Genomic DNA, 20,991 nt, shown 5'->3' on the forward strand with positions numbered 1-20,991 from the left:
GTAAAAACAAAAGCACAAACCTATCCAACTTGCAGTTCCCATTGTAATTACTCATGGAACCCTTTTTAATAGAATAGCACCTATAAACAACCTTGGGAACAAATTTTGGGGAAACAGGTTGTACGGCCGTCAATGGCACTAGACAGCTGCCAACAGTGCAGGAGAGGATGAGCCCAAAGCCAGGAGAATCCCTTTGGGCTGATTTCATTAGTTGCTGCATAACATTTCCAGAGCTACTTAACAAAAGTAAGCAAATAGGGATCTGTAATACAAGATCAAGCAAGAAAAACACAAACCCACAGATGACTCCTGAATCCTTATTTTGATCACAAACATTGGTCTTCTGAAATGTTAACTCTTACCAGAGATAAAATATATGAGAGATGAGGATGCTGGGACATGACAGGCTATGGGTCTTAGCCTATGTCTGTGCAAACATGTAAATGTCAATTATTGGACCACTCCTGTAATATGATGGAGAAAAAAGCTACTTAAATGAAACCTCAGTTGCAGTTTCAAGAAATTCAAAGAGCCAAGCCCATCTAACCGAAAACTCATTCATACCAACCAGTCGACCCCATTTCTCACATTGTGCCAGGGTGCCTGGACTCTAACACAAACGCATTTACTATATTCTAGCTGATAAAGAACCTTTGCTCATTTCATTAACATTTATTTTAAATGTCCAGATGGCATACTAGATAGTAATGAAGTCACAGATTAGTAAAAGCTTCTCATGACCATCAACCATTCCTTATACACACAATTCTGATCTGGGCACTGCATTTCAGTTTGCTCAATGAGTTAGTGAGACAGGCTAGTTAGTATAGAGAAATTTGTTTCTTTTCTAAAACATCCCACAGAAAAAGACCAACTGCTACAATCAATCAGATTCTGCACTGGTTTTAGGACAAGCGATGGCAGGTGAATGTTTCCATTGATTTTTCTCCTCCTCTGGCCCTTGTCTGGCCCCCTTCACTGATGCTGCAAAATATCTGTTCCTTACACGGAACACAGCCAACTCACAATTTCCTGTGTATGCCTTATTTACAAGATGGATGAAATGCTGCCTATTCTGTACTCCACTGGTATTATTCTCTCACAACATTCATTTGCCATCCCCTTGTATGTGCATGAGAAATGCACAACAATTTAAATATTAGTCTAAGGTCAAACAAAGAAGCCCCCTCAAAATACATGTCCATCACAATGATTATTTTAAGACTCCTGCCACAGCTCCCTTTCTAGTGCGTCCTGCAGTGGACTAGAACACACTTTTCCAAGGTGGTGGCGTCTGTATGGAAAGGTGGGGTGGAAATAGGCACTGCACCTGCTGTCAGAACACCTGCATATGCCCGACTGGACCTCTTGTCAAGTGTGTGGCCTCAGATGACTTCACAGCTCACTCTAAAATGAGAGGGTTCGACTGAATGATTTCTAAAGTTTCTTCTCATTCTAAAGATTCTTACTTTCATTCTTTGTGTCATCAAGTACCATTTCACTGTGGAGAGTTGTTTAAAAATGATTGATGGCTAAATTACAAAAACCTGTCAATTCCTCTAACGCTTGGATCACTCAGATTCCTATTTGCTCAGCTTATAATATCTTTGAAATTGTTGGCATACAACTATTATAGTTCTAACTTCTCATTTTCTTTGCAAATTCTAGCCAATAAGGCAAGATAATTGCATAACTGATATACTCAGTATACAGAATGCAGTCATGAGGCATGAGACATTTTTTATACACTGCCTTTTAAGGCCCATAGTACAAACTTCTGTCATTTAAAAGTGGCTCCTAAAATGCAGCCCAAGAAGGCATTCAAGGGAAATCATCTCAGAAGCTTGCTGAATGTGCAGATTCCTGGGCTCCAGAATTTGCATTTTAACGCGTACTATGGCAATCCTTATACCACCGAAATTTTAGAAATACTGACTAAAGATTTCAACAGTAACTAGAAATTATTTTTGAAAATTAACTATTGAAAAAAATGGGGCACAGACCTGAATGTTAATCTGAGAGGGGTTATTTATTAGATAATTTACCAAATTTGAGGTTTTGAAAGTTGCATAAATTATTGTACCTTAAAATTTCCCAAACAAATCTCTTCCTAACTACACAGTAAGGAGCATACGAACGAGACTGTAAGTAAAGTCCATTCTTTAAAAAGGTACTAAAATCTTTCAACTAAATGCATCAAAATGCAAATAATCACATTTTTATGTCCTGGGATTAGGCCAAGATGGCGTTTATGTTTCTGAAGCAATCCACAAAGCCAAGATTGAGGTTTCAGAGGAAGGCACCAAGGCATCTGCAGCTACAGGTATGTTCCTAAGGGCACAGTGTCAGCAACACTCAGTCAGCTGCTTCCCCCTTATCTCCCTTTGTTAGATTTATCCAGTTCAACCTTCACACTTCTAAGCCTCCCCACTAAAAACCCAAGTCCAGATGTAGTAGAGCATTCTAAAAAAAGAAATGTTAACAGAACAAAGTTTTTGAAAACTGATGGGAGAAAAGAGAGAGCCATTTTGAAAAGGATTTGTAGCACGACCCCATAAACAAGGAATAGAGTCATTTTGAAAATTACCTTCAGGAAGGAATTTATTCCATGGAATATTTTGAAAATAGGACACAGTGTTGGCTAAGTGGTATCTTTTCCCTTTAATTTTCCCATTTGCACCCCATCATAACACTAAACAATGCTATATCATTAGGATGCTTTTATTTCTCCAAAAATCAAGGCATATAAGTGACTTCGTATCCAATTTTAATAGTGACTTTCCTCAAATGAAGAGAAAATACAACGGGATTCTATTCTTTATCTTTCCTGCAGCTCTGTTGTTACTGAAAAGGTCTCGGATTCCTATTTTTAAAGCAGATCGGCCATTCATCTTTTTCCTGAGAGAACCCAACACAGGTATTACAGTATTTTTTGATAGGAGTCACATAAATTAAGTATTTATCAGCATCTCTCTAGCAACAAAGCCTCGTTTGTCCACCCTAACCTAAAACAAGCATTCCTTCTAGCTGGTTTCCATGGTGCTTCAGAAGCTTCTCAGTTGCTATGTCATGTATCCTGAGAAAGGGGAATATTTCATAACTACTGAGCAAACTAATAACCTCGGTGGCGTTTTTGCCTTCTGTTTCTCTCAGCTCATTTATAGTTGATGTAGGTCTTTAAAAATTCAGGTTTCTACTTCTGGGGAGACTTAAAGTCATGAAAGTAAAATAAATGATAAATCTTTTTTCCCCATTGTTGCCAAGCTTTCTTGGCCTTGGAGGATGAAAGAATTCCTTCAGGCCACTAGAGTGTCCAAGCAGTCCTCTGGCTCTCAGCACCTCTAGTATCCTAGGGAACGCACCTGCATTTCTATAGTTTTCCTGTTGATCTTTCTCAAGCTTGCTGAAGTTACACAAAAATCAAATGTTTGTTTTGCCCTAGTACTTGTTAGGTCCCACCATACAACCTCATCTTAATCCAAAGAGGGGATGGTACAGGCAGAGCCTTAGCACATCAGAAGGACAAGCAGAAGTCCTTTAAGCATCAACAACAGTGAACAAAGTATTCAAGTCATTCCTCTTAATGTTGCCCCACCCTCTCTGGCAATTACTTATCAGCCTAGGAAAGAAAAAGAGATTCTCAGTAAAGAGTTGTTGGCAAGTCTAAACAATGTGTCAAAAAGAAATAGGATGGAACAAGTCTAACAAAATCAAGCAAAAGTGGATCTACTTTAACTAAACATCAGGCATTATTTTTATTTATGGAGAGAAAAAAAGTCAAGTTAGAATAATGAAAATTACGCATAGGTTTTACACAAATTGTTAAGGAAATACTGTCAACATCATTTTATCTGAGAATCATTTGCATACTGCTGTAACTTATGCTAGAAATCAAAGACACTTGCGACAAAAAGGATGAAGATAGTCATTCACTAGGAAATCATCTATTGGGGGATTATTTGGGGAGAAAAAGTCCATCAACAAAATATATCCTCTTAGTATTTCACCATGATCATCCCAACCCCATATTTATTAGATGAAAATGTCACTTATCACTCAGAACAGGCAACAGAGAGCCCTCTCTTAGAAAGGATATAGGTCAAAAAATGAAAGATGAAAAAAAAAAGACAGGTTCTACTCCCTCAAGAAACAAAGAAACAGGACTAAACTTGAACAGAAAGGTCACTGTCAAAAGCTCATAGCCAATAAAGGTTGATGACAGTTAAGAAAGAACAGTTTCTCTTTTGGAATTCAACTGCATAAAATGATGTAAAATCTTTGAACTACCTAGTAAAGGACACACCACTGTTTCCGTGCTAAGAGTTTCCAGAACGGCCATAGTAAACAGAATGAAAATACAATCCAAAACCAGTTCCATAATCCGCCGCACGTCTAAATATAGTCCTTGTGAATTTATTTACCTCTCTTTCTGAGAGGTACTTGCCCATAACACACAAGGCAAAGTGGCTATTCTTCTGGTGACGGGGTATTGAAAGGACAAATGAGTCTCAGCCTTCAGTACACCAAATTGACAAAGCTTACTGATAAGGGTAAATAATGACTCAATCAGTTGACAAATGGGACACATACAAGAACATTACAAAAAATGATCTTAACCTGAAAATTAAACTGTTGGAGAACATCATTTGTCCAGCCTACAGCCATCCATCCATTGATCTTAAGGGCCTAAAAGACATGATATTCCCCTCAAATGTACTCCCCCTCCCCTTTGCTTACAAAAATTCTGCAGTATTTCACTAATTCAACTAATATGCCCAGTTTCTTAAAATGTTAAAAAAAACCTGCAAGAGATGAGATATTAAGCTTGAATTTTGATGGGTTTCAAAGCTTGTGACTAGGTTTTGGGATGAGGGCATAGAGTATGGAGGCAGAGAGATTAAGGACAAAAAGAGGAGACAGAACAAACTGCTTCTTTCCAACTCCCTCTAGGGTTCATACCCCAAAATGTATTAAAGGTCAAGCAAGAGTCTAAAGGATTATTACTTCATGAGCAACCTGTGAAATGCAACTAAGAACTTTCTGATAAGGAAAGTGGCCAAATATTGGACTAGATTGAGTCCCTTTCCTAAATATTCTTGTTAAGTATTAACTTTTATCTGAATGACTTGTAGTCCCCCTCCTGTTAATCTCAGAATCTAAACATATATAATTTAAAACCAGACAGTATATTCTGGATTTTGTGTATCTCTTGTTGAATTTAGCAATGTGACTGCAGCTAATTACCTTAACAATTCCATTTACTAAATGATATCCTGCTTAAAGGTATTTTGTAGAGGTGAAAAAATGTTTAAAGAATTGCATATGAAAATACTATTTAACACTACATTAAATGTTTTTTTTTCTTGACAGCATTTGTCTTCAGTATTGGGAGAGTTTCAAATCCCCTAAACTGAATTAACAGATCTCAAGCATGTTCTCCACTTTCATCGATGCTTTTCTTCATAAAAAGTTACAATTTCATTTTGCTATACCCTTGATTTTAAAAATGTTCTGCTAAAGTATAAAAAGACAAGGGTATGTGATTTTCAAATATTATGAACCTAAAAATACTTCAATTTTACCATAATTTTATAAATTTATTTCACCCTCTCTTAATCTAAATGTATTTTAGCCTTCTTTTCTACTGGTTATCCCAAAAGCACTACAAGGCACAGCAGTGATCTATGAATGGTAAGTGAGTCAGGTCACAGGGTCACGTCCTCAGTAAGGACACGTGAGGCCATGTTGGACTGAGGGCGGACAGTGAATAGTGTTCAGTTTTCCTTATCCTGGATAACTTAGGGAGAATGCAAAATAAGCAAAGTCATTTGAAACATGTTTCCTTTCCATTTAGCTTCTAAATAAAAAGGAGAGTTGAAGTGTAATAGCAGAGCAGAACAAAGAGATCCCTGTTGAAACCCCAGTCTGTTGTGAGACTTCTGTAAGTATGGCATCAAGCTGCTAAATGCTAGACGTTTCAGAGTATGTGGTATACCCCAAACTTACAACTCCCTGACCGACGGCTTCACCTTAGTGCCATCCACAATCCTAGTGAGAAAGGAAAAGGGGTTGAAGGAAAGTAAGTAAGGAAACCAATAAAGTCCAAAGGCGTCTGCTTTTTAAACAGCTTTAAAGAGTCTGCCTATCCGCCACAGATACCATCATTTCCATTATCTAGGCAGAAACGGAGCATGTTGGAGTGGCCAACAAAATCTAAGAACATAGAGTAAAAAGACAATGCAGATTATGTAACACGTAATTACAGTTAGGTTTAACAAATGTGAACTTCAAGTGGTGTATTTTTCCAATGCTAAAAAGCAAGGCCTTTAAAATTCCATTATCTTAAGATGGTTTTAAATGATTACTTTAAATGTGATTATTTCCTAAACCACACAAGAGTAAAATAGAGCATTTATTGATGGAATAACAAAAGTGCTTTTCTTAAATATTCTTCAAAATACATTTGTACAACTTACAATAATATATCCAAAATAACTGTATATACAAAACATTGCCTAGTTTTAATGTATGTGCTTTTTTCCCCAAAAATTACAAAGTAACTTCTTTTTTATTTTTTTGGCAAAGTTCAACCTTAACAGAGGTGACAATTTTAAAGGTTGGTTTAAGAAAATAGAACCTGAGGGAAATTGACACGCAAGAGTCAATGACAAGCAAGAGATTTGGAGGAATATTTTTAGTTTGTTAAATAAAAATGTTTTTTAGAGTGATACTTTTCACATTACAAAAATAAACCAAAATGAAGAAAAGGTCACTGTAAAATGATGGAAAAAGGATCTGTAGACTTGCTCTTAGTATTTCAAAAAGCCAACAATGCATGTCAAAAAATGAATGCAAGATCACAACAGTCTTGTATTTACTTTGTATTTGGAGAAGGTAGTGAAATAAGTGGCCACATTCTGTTTTCTTTTAATTGCTATTAATATGGTTGATCTGATTGGCTCTTCGATGAATTTCATCCAAGAAGTTCTCCAGTTGTTCTATTAGCATTCTTTTTTTAAACCTGTATAAAAAAATAAGTAATAGCACTCTCAATTTCTTTTTAACAAATAGTTATATATCAGTATAATTTTTTTTAAAAGAGAGAAACTGCCTTGGAAAGATTTTTCAAAGTGAGATGAAAATGAAAATTCAACAACTTTGTGATATATAAAATCTCTTGGAAGATTAGAAAATTATTTTATCAGTAGAGTATTATAGTTTGTTCCTAAAACAAATAATCCAGGCCTAAGTACAATGGGAAAGAGGTTATTTCTTCCACAATCAAAAAGGAAAAGGGGGGAGAAAAAACCCTAATAAATACAAGGGTTATAAATATTCCAGCAATATGGGCTCCCCAAGCAATGACTCCAATAGCTTCTTATGCTCTTTGAACACTGAATGTTGAATGGAATGTGAATAAAATATGAATATAATTCCCCACAAAATGGAAGAAGAAATGAAATTTGGGCAATTGCATTTAAACTGTGGTGTTCTACTATTACAATTTGAAAACTAGCAAATCAAGGACAATTAGACATCTGTAGTATAGGATACAGCAAAGTTCAAGTTGCAAGTTTTAAATTTTTGCGGTAATAAATATAGTAGACTAAAATTGCTTTTGTCTGCTTAAGTATTAATACTGCTGATGCTTTTCAGAATATCCCAAAACACTGCCCAATCTATACCTACTTCCTCTCTACTTGTACACTAATATGACTACCGACCATAATATTACACAACTCTCTAAAAGGTGGCAGAAGTAGGGCTTCCCTGGTGGCGCAGTAGTTGAGAGTCTGCCTGCCGACGCAGGGGACGTGGGTTTGGGCCCCGGTCCGGGAGGATCCCACATACCGCGGAGCGGCTAGGCCCGTGAGCCATGGCCGCTGGACCTGCACGTCCGGAGCCTGTGCTCCGCAATGGGAGAGGCCACAGCAGTGAGAGGCCCGCGTACCGCAAAAAAAAAAAAAAAAAAAAAAAAGGTGGCAGAAGTAGAATCCAGGCACCCGGAATATAGCTAAATCGATGATGAAGTTTGAGTTGGCAGAATGTTACATAAAGAGCAGAATTAGTTAAATACTCAATATCAATAATATGAAAAGTTATGGCCTTATCTTGAAACTTCAAAGTAACCTATGCTCTAGCCACTCATAGAAAAAAAAAAAATAGAATTAACAGCTTTATCTAAAAAAACCTTTACATGTAGGATGGAAGAAACTGGGGAACTAATTAAAGGGTGGTTATATTGGAAGGTCAGATGAGACAAACGCTAAGTTTTCTTACATTACTAAAATTCTAAAAGTCTTGAAGAAGAAATAAAAAAAATGCTTTTTTACTCACTGAACTCATACAACTATGCTTTCCAGTTAATTGTACTTCATAGTTACCATTTATAATCTTGATCCACATTCCTTGTACTAAAGTACATAATCCTGGGCTACTGAGGCAATCAGAATAAGGCCCATTTGTCCAGCTCTGGTCCCCTTAATTACATGTTTTCCCACATACAAGTGAACTGCATTCAAATATTGCCTTTCAAGATTACGTTTTATCACTAATATTAACTGTAGCTCAAATATACAAAGGAGAAAAATTAAAGACTATAACATATAAAGACACCAAAAAGCCACAGGGTAGGATAAACGAGAATTATGCAAGAATCTGTAATGTGTAGAGAGAAAGGGTCCATGATTTCTGAAGAATTTCTGTGTAGCTATTTTTTAAGTGAACTTCCTTCAATAAACTGAAAAAAAAGAGAGAAGTACTTATATACAAAGGGGTGTGTCATATACATGCATAACGACACAAGTATAAAACAGATACTGTTAAAATACCAACTACAGAAAACTGGGGACTCACTGCCTCATATCATAATGTACAACAGATTATTTACCTTGATGCTTCTTTAATGACATTTTGTAAAAATATTAGTCTTGTTTGTAAACTGCCTTGCACATGCTTCAGTAAAGTGAAGATCCTTTCATATTCTTAAAACGAGAAGCAAAAAGAAAAATTAAGTGGCTTTAATTTGCATTCTTATTCAATATTTTTCTATTACAGCTTACTGTATCAAGATATACTAAGACAAAACCAAAACTAGTCTACATAAAATTTTCACTGCTCATTAGAGATTTTATAATATACATATTTCATCATACATCAAAAAAGATAAAATAGCTTTTCAAACACTGCTTTTTTTTTTGGTAAAAGTTCTCAATAGGGTATCAAATATAAAGCTTAGAAGGATGAGTAAACAGCTTTTTGGTAGTGCCACAGAAAAATAAGAAGTGGCCTTTACAAAAATCCATCCTTATGACAAATTCTAAGTTACAGCTAACCTTGGGAGTGGATAAAATAGAGCGGGGGAGAAAAAAAAAGTTAAGAGTGCTGTCTCACAGAAATAAAGACGCAGATGTAGAGAATGGACTTGAGGACACTAGGAGTGGGAAGGGTAAGCTGGGACGAAGTGAGAGAGTAGCATTGACATATATACACTACCAAATGTAAAATAGATAGCTAGTGGGAAGCAGCTGCATAGCACAGGGAGATCAGCTCGGTGCTTTGTGACCACCTAGAGGGGTGCGACAGGGAGGGTGGGAAGGAGACACAAGAGGGAGGGGATATGGGGATATATGTATACGTATAGCTGATTCACTTTGTTATAAAGCAGAAACTAACATACCATTGTAAAGCAATTATTCTCCAATAAAGATGTTTTAAAAAACAAAAAGAATATACACGTCGTAATTGGTGGGAAAAAAAAGGATGCTGCCTCAGTTTCAAGTTTTCACATAAAACTTTGCCAAGGACTATAAGCTCCTAAATGGCCAGTACTGAGTCTTACCCACTTCTGGACCACCCATGGGCCACCGCACCATCATAGCAGGTGATCTGCCAACATCTTTGGAATGAATGTCAATAATATTGAAACTTTAACTCACAAAGTTCTTCTGTACTCATATAATAGATAGCTTTCATAATTTTAGTTTTTTGGCCTAAACACATCCCTGATCACTATCATAGTTTAAATCTTAAAAGTTAAGGTGGTAGGTAGGTACTATGCCTAGAACCTTACAGATACGAAGTCATTTAATAGTCACTACCTCTGTCTGGGTTTGCTGTTACCTTAAAATTCCAGTTGCTGGTTGACAGAATGCTCAAGACTATGGGTTCCTGTCATGGTAGGAACCATGTGTGTCTGTGAGTTCCTGCTCTGCTCTCAGTCCCTCCTACTTACCACACCTAACACAGTACTTTGGATATAGCAGCTATTCAGTAAGTGTTTGTTGGCTGAATAAAGAACCAAATCTTATATAGCTCATATGTTGTTTAAGAGTGATCTAAAATCAGATCTAGGCTTTAGTTTAGTTGACTTTTTTTTTTTTTGAGCACAAACAGAAATCAAATCTGATGTTTGTGTCTAATTATACATACTTCTTCCTGGCTTTCGGATCTCTTTCATTATTTGTGCTTTTAGTTCAGTGTTGACCTCTTCATGGCTTCTGCAATGCATCAATTTCTTCCCTTTGTTGAGTGAAGACGCTGGTAGATTCTCTTCAGGACATTGTTCTTTATCACTTGGCTCCTCGTGATTTTCTAAAAATCCACCAACAGTGAGGTCATTAGTTCCTAAGTGGTCATGGCCGAGAGCCTCTGTATGATTGGTTGGTCGTTCCAGTAAACTGGCTGGAGAAGAAGATGCTGAAAATTCACTTTCCATAGCATTTGGTGTAATATCTGATGAAAGTTGGTCTGCAACATGATTTTCAACCACATCATCTATTGTCGAATCATTAGTGGCTTCTGAAACTAAAAATAAAAATAAGAAAAAAAAGATGATGAGAGCCAATTTCAAAGCACACAGTAAAGAAAACCTCAAAGAAACAATATTACAGCAAATCACAACTGATCTCCCTGACTGCTGCAAATTAACAATTTGATATGGTTTTTAAGCTTTGCCAAATATATGGTATATTTCAATGTGAAACATTCCCAATATTTTAAAAACCTGTACAATTTTTGCCCTTAGGAATAAAAATAAAAGCCAGTTTCAAACAACTTTTAGTTCTCTGCTTTATTCTATGGCAATTTTATTGAATAAGTAGATTTTTAATGCTTTAGGGAAATATATGTGATCAAGATTATCATGGTTATCCTTTTATTAGAGAGTACTAGTTCACTCCAACTTACCTCTACCTTGTAAGTTATTACCGTTCAGAGGCAAAAGTGAACACAGGGAGTTTAAGCTGATCAATATTCTGCAGCAACACACCACCAAACCTCCACAGCGCCCCCTTTTCTTATAACCATCCATATAGTCTTCATTACTTGAGCAGTGAAGAATAGCTGGTGCCCACTTTAGTTCTCTAGACTACTACACTTAAAAGCTTGCAAGCTTACTACTTAATATTACGTTATTGTACTTGCTCCTCACAGAAAGCAGCTAAATTCTAAGTTCTCTGATTGCTCACCAAACCACCAGGACACCAGCTGAATTCATCTCTTTACTGTTCAAAATGTAAACTCATCCCCACAAAAATTCCCTGAACTTCTGACTCCCTCCCTCCTAAATTCTATTCCATGATGTGCAAACTTTACTGAATATTCTCTAGAGTAACTCCTGCTTTAATCGAAACCCAACTCTCCTGCAAAGAAACTGCTGTCTGTCAAACACTCTCCGTGGACTTAAAATAAGGATGTGGGGCTTCCCTGCTGGCGCAGTGGTTAAGAATCCGCCTGCCAATGCAGGGGGCACGGGTTCGAGGCCTGGTCCGGGAAGATCCCACATGCCACACAGCAACTAAGCTTGTGCACCACAACTACTGAGCCTGTGCTCTAGAGCCCACGAGCCACAACTACTGAGCCCCTGTGCCACAACTACTGAAGCCCACGTGCCTAGAGCCCGTGTTCCGAAACAGAGAAGCCACCGCAATGAGAAGCCCACGCACCGCAACGAAGAGTAGCCCCCACTCGCCGCAACTAGAGAAAGCCTGTGCGCAGCAACAAAGACCCAATGCAGCCAAAAATAAAATAAAATAAATAAATGTATAAAAATAAAAAAATAAATAAGGATGTGGAGTCACTAATCCCTTCACCTTCCAATGCCACTTCAAGAACATTTCTCCATGCACTCTTGAAAACTTCTTGCTCTTCTGAGATTTAATTATCCCACTCAACTCATCCTCTCTCTCCTCATCACTATCTTTACTGACCTCCAGAGCACACCCGTGGTCACGGATGTCTCTGGCACCTGGTTCACACACTTCCTTCCACCCCATGTCCCTTGGGACATCATTCTAGGTCCTTACTACTCAAAGTGTGGTTTGTGGACAAGCAGCATTAGTACCATCAGAGAGCTTGCTAGAAATGCTCATCTTGAGCCCTATCCCAAACAATGTATTAGAATCTGTTTAACTAACCACTCCCCCGACCCCCGCCTGGCTTCACATACACGTTAAGGTTTGAGAAATGCTGTAGTATGTGACATCCATGTCTAAGGACATCACCTGCTAAGAACCTGGCCTCCCAATTCCTCAGTTTCTCCTCTCCAAGGAACTTTTCCACCCACTCATTTGCTTCTCGAGTGAAATACAAATTCAGGGATGGAGGCATGTGTAACCCTCATCTTTGCAGTATTCCTACTTGAACTCTGCCAGACTTTTCACTCCAGCAATTCCTCTACGTTCTCCCTCATATTAATCAGATTCCTTCTAGATACCCACTTTCTTATCTAACTTATATCCCAAAATGTATCACTTCTTAACAGTGTCCTAAATTCTCTCATTCTATTGTCCTCCCATGACCCCTGCCAAGCAAAAATCCCAAATTTGATGATGCAGTCTATCTTCTTGCTGCAGACTCACATGTGGAATGATGAGCAGGCACTACTGGAGAAATATGACACAGCTCTACAGAGTGGTCACAGTCACCACCTGTACCTGGATCTTAGCACTGCCTAGCAGTCTTATTACAACCTTTTCTCCCTCTACCACACAAAAAAATCATTCAAACCTTCTCCACTGTCTTAACATCTCTGACTTTCCCAGTGTCTCTTTCCTCTCAGCAGTACACATCACCTCCAACTTCACAGAGGAAAGCAAAAGCAGAAAGAAGGTGAACTTCCTCGACTTCCCACCATTAAACTTGTGCCCACCACACCCATTCGGCTTTAATGGAAGAAGCATTCTTCATGTGGGCTCTGGACCATTCATTCCCTTTTGCCTTCTCAGTGATTTTGTGATTATACTCTGTCTCATCTTCATTTTCAGCTGTTCCCTCTCTATTGGCTCCATCACACCAGCATTTAAATATATTCAACTCTGTCATCCTAAAGACCTACAGAACTATTCCAATCCTCTCAAATGGTTTGTTTAGGAAGTATTTGAGACCACCAACCACTCAATTCTCTTTCCATTTAGCTTCCATAACACTAAATTATTCCCTATTTTCTCCTCTTTCTTGGATTCTTCCTTTCTTCTCACTCTCCTTTTCTGAACCTTATTTCTCCTCTTAACTTTGGTACTTTCAAAGTTCTGCTCTAGGCTTTTTCTTCTGTTTCCCTTGGTTACTCCAATGGGGCTTAAGGCTGCCTCCCATACCTATCTCTCTAGCCCAGTCCTCTTCTCATAAGTTCCAAACTCAATGACCCATCTTCTAACTTAGGAAATCCACTTGGCTATCTAACAGACACTTCTAAACTAAACTCATTCAACCTCTCTTCTTCCACTCCACCCCTGACACACTGAAATACCCAGGGTCTCTCAACTCCTCCCTTGCCCTGTCTCCATCATCCAGCCAGTCATCACCAAGTCCTTTGCTGATATATCCAAGTATTTCTCCAATACAGGTTCTTCTCACAACCACACTCCCAGGTAACCATTAGCTCTTCCCTGTGTTTCCTAACTGGTTTCTGTGCAACTGTAACAATTATTTAACAACATCAAATACCCAGTCACTGTGCACAATCTCCAATTACCTTATATAGTTTCTGTTTGTGGAAAGTTTGATTTTCTTTGATTCAGAGTCCTAATCAGACCTGGACATTGCAATTAATTTACATGTCTTTTAACTATCTTTTAATCTATAAAAATCCTTCTGTACCTCTTTTTTTCTATGCATTTTTATTTTCTGGAAAAATACACACACACACCAGATTCTTTGTCCTATAGAGTTTCCCACAATCTGGATTTTTCTAATTTTATCCCTGTTTTGTTATTTAACATGTTTCTCTGTCCCTTATATTTCCTAAAAATTGGTAGTTAGACAGAGAGGCTTGGTCAGATTGATGTTCAGTATTTTTTTTGGGGGGGGGGAGGGCAGGACTACCTCAAAAGTAGTACTGTGTAATTCCATCAGGAGGTATCATACTTGGTTTCTCTCCAGTTAAGATGTCATTAGCCATGAATGATCACTACCTATAATTAATGAATCCATTAATTAAGGGTTCCCTACATCAATTCTCATTCTTCCCTAATAATATTCCACACAGTAAAGTCAGCATGGTCTTTATAAAATGCTAATCAGATCAGATCACCACCTCTTTAAAACCTTTCAATGGATTCTCATTGTCCTTCGAATAAAGTCTAAAATCTTTATAATGGCTTCCAAGACCCTCTATGATCTAGACTCTGCATGTATATCTTTCAGTTCTCACTTTGCCTCATTCCCAACAACGCTTGCTATAACCAGCATTCTTTCAGTTCCCTTAATGCCCTGCTCTTTACTGTATGCCTCTGCACATATTCTTCTTAGACTACTACTGAGGCATAGGCAAATGCATAGCTTTAGTTTACTAATTCCCATTCATCCTTCAAGTACTGGCATAAACAGAACTTCCTCAGTAAAGTGCCTTGACCCCACGGACTAAGTTAAATCCTCTTGCCAAATACTTCCACAACACACTTGACTTCCCTTTTGTAACATTCATCACACTTCTAATGAAATGTTCAATGACTTTCTTTCCTCACTCATTATAAATAAAGGCAGAGATCACTATTGTCTTGTTCACTGCTATACCTCAATGCCTAGCACTGTCTAAATTAGCATATCATTTAAGAATTAGTTGTTGAATTAAACTGAAATTGAAAACCATCGTTCTGTGGGTGTTGATAATGCCCCTTTAAAAACTGTTATTTTTAAATACTTAAGATTTGCAAATGATATTTCAAATCATGATAGCTATTAAGCATAATGAATATATGAAATGTTCAATAAATGTTCATTAAAAAGACATAAAAATGATTACATGCTAATTTAGAGTAAACAAATATCTTCTCTAGACACTCTTGGACCTTATCAATTTTTTCTGTATTACAAAAATCTTTCCCATGAAGAACCACCAAAGAGCAGCAAATAACATTTAAAGAAAAACTCTTACTTTTATGAAGAGGAAGGGGTTTAAGAAGATCTGGCTGTGCTTGAGTCATAGGTACAGGTGGTCCTTTTCCTCCAATATGATTGTTCACAACTGGATTCTGTTGTCTGCCTCTTAGTAGTGGAGACATACAGCGACGTCTCTTAGGGATGCCTTGCATATTTGGTTCTCCAGGTCGTTTATGTTTATTTTGAGGTCCAGCCACAAATTCATCTGCCTCATCTATCATCATACCCTATAACAAAAAAGAATATAATTTCCCTAGCTTTACATACAGTTTTTAATCGCACAACTAATTCCAATACCCAGTAAAATAACTATATTTTAACTGCTGACATTTATTAGGTATTCTACCAAGAAAATAGCTTCAGCTTTCTTTAGTTAAATTAAGAACTGCTCCTCTCCACAGTGCCTAGCGCAAATCAATTATATAATGGAACATTTCAAATTTACCTTTTTATCCAGCTTAAAGGGGTTGCCGAATGTATGCAACCTTCGAGGCTGATCAGGATCAAGTTCTCTTAGTGGAGAAGGTACTTGCTTGAGGTATTCCTGGTAATTCCCCATTTGTGCTATAGGAACACTGTGCACTTGATCTTTTCAAACAGAACAGAGCAAAAACAAAAGTTAACCTCACTGAAACTACCTTCCAACTAGTTATCAAATAATGTCTTCTTATGTATGAATGCTCTCTGGTTTATTCTAGTCAATCTTTCCTTAACACATATTCTAAATTATTTTGTCACCATTGTAAATATTGTGACATAAAATCTTGAGATATTTTTAAAATAAAACTTTAAATACTTGATTTTATCTTCTAAACAAAGCAAAAATATTGCAGTTAATTTCAGTGTATAGAATAAGCATATGTGTAACCTTTCTATGAAAAGGAAATGTCTCTTCTACTCTATTCCAAGTAAGCAGAATTTAATTAAAGCAGAATTTACAGAAAAGAGATATCACATAGATGACCCTTTTTATATAAAACTATAGTTGAAATGCTTATGTGAGAGTTGGCAAAGGGTTAAGTTCTCATCTGACTTGATTTGTAGTAGGTGCCATGGGTACAGTTGAAGGAAATACCAGAATATGATATATATTGGCCATCCAGAGTTAAACTAGTTAAACTAACAGATACTAGTAGATCACAAGAAAATGATTTTGTTTGCGCATGTGCCTGTATATGTGAATGTATGAAGAAAGCTAAAAAGGAAACTAAGCTGCTAACAAAGGTCGTTACCTCTGGGGAATAGAATTTGGGGCAACAGTGATGGTAGGAAGAAGTGTAGAGAATCAGGGATGACTCACTTTTTACTTCATTCAATGAGAATGTAATACTACTGTTATAATTCTTTAAAAGTTACAATAACACTCTATTTATTTCCAATATAAAGAAATAAGTTTACTGAAGAAATACCAACATTAAAACCATGATCTAACCTTCATCCTGTCCTTTAAGAAACCTGCGGGTGCTCTTCAAAAGATTAGATCTCATTCTTGTTAAGTGATCCAAAAGATTCCGTCTTGGTATGTCATACGCATTTCTAAATGTCTGTGGCTTCAAATCCTGTTAAAAAAGATTTAAAGACAAGATTTATTTTCAAACATAGAATTAAGAGACTGAAATCTCTAGCCTGCAGCATAGCTTTGAAAATAAGATACACAAGTTAACTAAATAGCTTAAAAAAATAAAGAGATATGATGCAATCTTACTGTACTGTTTTAATAACCAAAAGATAAAAATTTGGTAGTGAGGCTCAACCAAATAATCTCAAACTCATATCTGTCCAAGATTTTATTACATATTCTGGCTAAGAGAAGTAAATAAAAGCTTTGACGTATAATTTACATACCATAAAACTACCCATTTTACATAAACAGTTTAATGAGTGTTCATAAATGTATAGTTGTGAAACCACCACTACGATCCAGTTTTAGAATATCTCCATCATCCCAGAAAGTTCCTTGTGCCCATTTGTAGTCAATCTCTATTCCTATCCCCAAGCAACCACTAATCTACTTTCCTTCTCTCTACATTCCATTTTATAAACGGAATCTTGCAATATGCAATCTTTTCTATCTGGCTTCTTTCACTGAGCATGTTTTTGAGATTCAACCATGTTGTTCGTGTATTGGTGTCTATTCCTTTTTACTGTCTTTTCCTTTTTACATGGATATACCATATCTCTATCCATTCACCAGTTGATGAACACTTGGACTATTTTCAGTTTGGGGCTGTTACTAATGCTGCTATGAACATCTGCATACAAAGCCTTTATATACACATATTTTCATTTATCTCGGTAGATACCTACAAGCAGAACTGTTGGTATATAGCAATATTTACCTTTCCTAAGAAACTGCAAACTATTTTCCATCAATAATGTATAAGAGTTCCAGTTGTTCTACAACCTTACCAACACTTCATATTTTTCAGTCTTAAATTTTACCCATTCTAGTGGGCATAAAGTGGGATCTCATTATGGTTTTAATTTGCATTTCCACAGTGGCTAATAATGTTGAACATCTTTTTATGTGCCTGTTCAAGTTTGTATATGAGCTGTCTGTTCAAATATTTAGTCTATTTTTTTTATTGGATGTTTGTCTTTTTATTATTGAGTTCTATGAGTTCTTGATATATTTTGAAACAAGTTCTTTATTCAAATACATGCTTTTCTCCCAGGCTATAGCTTGCCTGGGAGAAACATCAAAGTTTCTTCTGAAGACAAAAATTTCAATTTTAATGAAGTTCTATTTATCAAGTTTGTGTGTGTGTGTGCTTTGTGTGTTGTATTTTAGAAATCTTCATTGACCCATAATCCAACATCTTAAAGATTTCTTCCTGTTCTGTTGTAGAAGTATATAGTTTCAGTTCTTACATGTATGACTATGATCACTTCAAGTAATGTGAGGTAAGGGTCAAGTTCATTATTTTGCATATGGATAGCCAATTGTTCCCACGCTATTTGTTGAAAAGACTGTCTCCTAACCCACTGAATTATTTTGGCACCTTTGTTAAAAATTAATTGACTCTACGTGTGAGGGCCTACTTCTGTTCTACTGATCTATATATTTTTCCTTATGTCACCAACACAACATGTTGATTGCTGTAGCTTTACAGTAACTTTTAAAATTAGATAGTGCAAACCTTCCAGCTTTATTCTTTTCCAAAATTGTTTTAGCTACTCTAGGACCTTTACACTTCCATATAAGTTTTAGAATCAGCCTGTTTCTACAAAAAAGACTGGGATGAAGATCTTTTTAATGAGTATTCACAAAGCACTTCAGGATCATGCTGTGTACCCAAGGTCAGCAGTATAAAAGTACCAAACTACAGTGAACTCTACCATTAGCTATGTAACCTTAGGCAATCTCTAAGCCTGTTTTCTCGTCTATAAAATGAACAGGATGGTTTGCTCTTTGCAGTCCATCCATTCATCCACTCACCATGTACAGTGTTTAAAATCTAATGATTCAATAATAATATAATTGATCATTATTCTGCAGAGGTACAGAAGTTCGGACAAACTGAGTATCAGTTAACAGAAAATTTGCCATATTCAACAATATAACAGACTATAACTATATCAGTACTAAATTCACATAACCATTACCTTATTGAGCAAAGCAACTTGGAACCCAGTGTATTCTTTCATATTAAGGTCTAGCAGTCTGTGAGGAACATCCTCTGAAATTCCCTGAAGCAGTTGTTGAAAATCTTTCCTATAAGCCATTGACAAACCATGTGATCTGCTTCGGACTTTAATTCCAGTTTCCTGTACTACTTTTTTGCCTACAGAACCGATGACTCGATCAGATTCTATTTTCGCCTAAAGCAAAAAAAAAAAACAAAAGTTGTCTTGACATAATCTGAAGTGGTAAATTAAATGCTAATCGTTTTGGTCTTCCATAAATTAAGTATTTTATATTTAAAAAGTACATAAGAAATTTAAAACTCTACTTAAGTAGAGAAGTTTATGTCAAGTCCTTGGTAAACTGAACATAGTTTAAACAATAATGTCTTATGATTTTAAATCATCACAATTCTTACGTTTTGCAGCAGGGTTCACACACACAACTTCAATTTATTTTATTTATTAAATACCCACTACACCTAAACCATGAAATGTAAATGTACCCTAAATAAAAATATGTATTTCCAATTCAGAGGTGAAATAAAATTACAAAAAAAAAATCTCATCAATATTTACTTAAAGACATTATTACTAGCACATAACTAAATGTTCATAGATATGGCAAACACTGATGGAGTTTTTCACTGGAAAGCAAATAGCAATATTTTGACTCTTTCCAACCTACATTTCAATTAGCACTTGAAGTAGAGATGGCAGGAGTACTGGAAAAATTGTGTTTTATACAATTTTAATAACTTGGCAGTCAAAGTGTACACTGCTTGACTACTATAGTATCTATTAATGTGATGTATGCCCAAAATGACAAAATTCAGTATTTTTACAAATATTTCAAAAGAAACTCCCATTTTGAAAGAAAAAGCTATAGGTTTAAAACATAAAGCAAAAGAAACTGACTTTTTTGTCTAAGAAAAACAACTTTCTAACATAAATTTCCCAAAAGAAAACAAAGAATGTTCACATACAGGAAGGCTAGGACCACATTAATAAAGCCATTTTCACAAACTAGGAATTCTTGCTTGAAATTATCATTTCAAAACATAGCATACCATTTACTTGAGACAGAATTATGTTAATATATGATATACGTGGTTTTAAAATGTAATACATTAATATGATGGAATTCTATTAGAATCATCAAGAACTAACACCTGGCCTATTGACCACCTTAGCCAAAACCATTCAAAATACTTAATGGCTCTATTTCTTAACATTACCTGCTGACTCAATTTTTTGAGGTATGAAATGACACTGTAACTAAGTCCATATTCCATACTGTCTGCTATTAGGTTAGGTGCTCCCATCATTCTAACAGCTTTCTTCAAAGGCTATAGGGAAAAAGAAAATACCACTCAATCCTGAGCTTGTCAAAAACTTATAGCTATACGTATTGTCAATTTTGAAAATTTCACCTCCTGAAATGTCTCCTTTTCTTCAGTAAGAGTCACATAATCATATTTGTACTTCATTAAAATGTTTGTCAGTGGTATGAAAGGCAGTTTGAAATACTAAACAAGGATTAGAGGCTATAATAACAACACCCAGAGCAAGAAAGGGTGAAGTCCTGGACTTCTTAGCACCACTGGAGACACTAGGTTTGGAAGAAGAGGGCAGGAGACACATTGCAGAGGTTGATTTGATAGAACTTGGGTGGTAAGTAGAAAGAGGAGTCAAGGAAAATAGAAGATTTCTACCTTGGGTAACTGGAAGGGTTGTGGCTCAACCCCTTACTAGCTTTGTGACCCTGTACCAGGTAATATAACCCCTCTGTGCCTTAAGTTTCTCATTTGTAAAATGATAATAGTAGTATCTACCTCATAGGGTTGTCATGGGATTAAATGAATTAATACATGTAAATACATCTGGCACACAGTAAGCATTCAGTAGGTATTAATCATTACTATTATTATCATTAGCTGAGCTGAAAAAACAGAAACAAGCTCTGAAGGAAAAACAAGGAGGCAAAAA

General features: G+C 36.4%; 2 protein-coding genes across 4 annotated transcripts in view; one reads left to right on the top strand and one right to left on the bottom strand.

The window, feature by feature from the left end:
* Positions 1–6,261, top strand: part of SERPINE3 (serpin family E member 3) — a 33,032-nt gene extending 26,771 nt beyond the window's left edge. Inside the window, exons 7-9 of the mRNA XM_067713013.1 lie at positions 2,237–2,323; positions 2,834–2,917; positions 5,371–6,261. Of these exons, the coding sequence (XP_067569114.1) occupies positions 2,237–2,323; positions 2,834–2,917; positions 5,371–5,414 (215 nt within the window). The 3' untranslated portion in view covers positions 5,415–6,261. The remainder of the gene's footprint in view (positions 1–2,236; positions 2,324–2,833; positions 2,918–5,370) is intronic.
* Positions 6,262–6,399: 138 nt separating this feature from the next.
* INTS6 (integrator complex subunit 6) overlaps positions 6,400–20,991 on the bottom strand; it is an 88,220-nt gene continuing 73,628 nt past the window's right edge. For all 3 annotated transcript variants that reach the window (XM_067713010.1, XM_067713011.1, XM_067713012.1), the window contains 8 exons: positions 20,241–20,351; positions 18,985–19,200; positions 16,811–16,937; positions 15,824–15,966; positions 15,374–15,605; positions 10,432–10,806; positions 8,891–8,984; positions 6,400–7,021 (listed from right to left, as the gene is read on the bottom strand). In XM_067713010.1, the coding sequence (XP_067569111.1) occupies positions 6,928–7,021; positions 8,891–8,984; positions 10,432–10,806; positions 15,374–15,605; positions 15,824–15,966; positions 16,811–16,937; positions 18,985–19,200; positions 20,241–20,351 (1,392 nt within the window). In that variant the 3' untranslated portion in view covers positions 6,400–6,927. The remainder of the gene's footprint in view (positions 7,022–8,890; positions 8,985–10,431; positions 10,807–15,373; positions 15,606–15,823; positions 15,967–16,810; positions 16,938–18,984; positions 19,201–20,240; positions 20,352–20,991) is intronic.

The sequence above is a fragment of the Pseudorca crassidens genome, chromosome 18 (assembly GCF_039906515.1).
Source record: "Pseudorca crassidens isolate mPseCra1 chromosome 18, mPseCra1.hap1, whole genome shotgun sequence".
Classification (NCBI taxonomy): Eukaryota; Metazoa; Chordata; class Mammalia; order Artiodactyla; family Delphinidae; genus Pseudorca; species Pseudorca crassidens.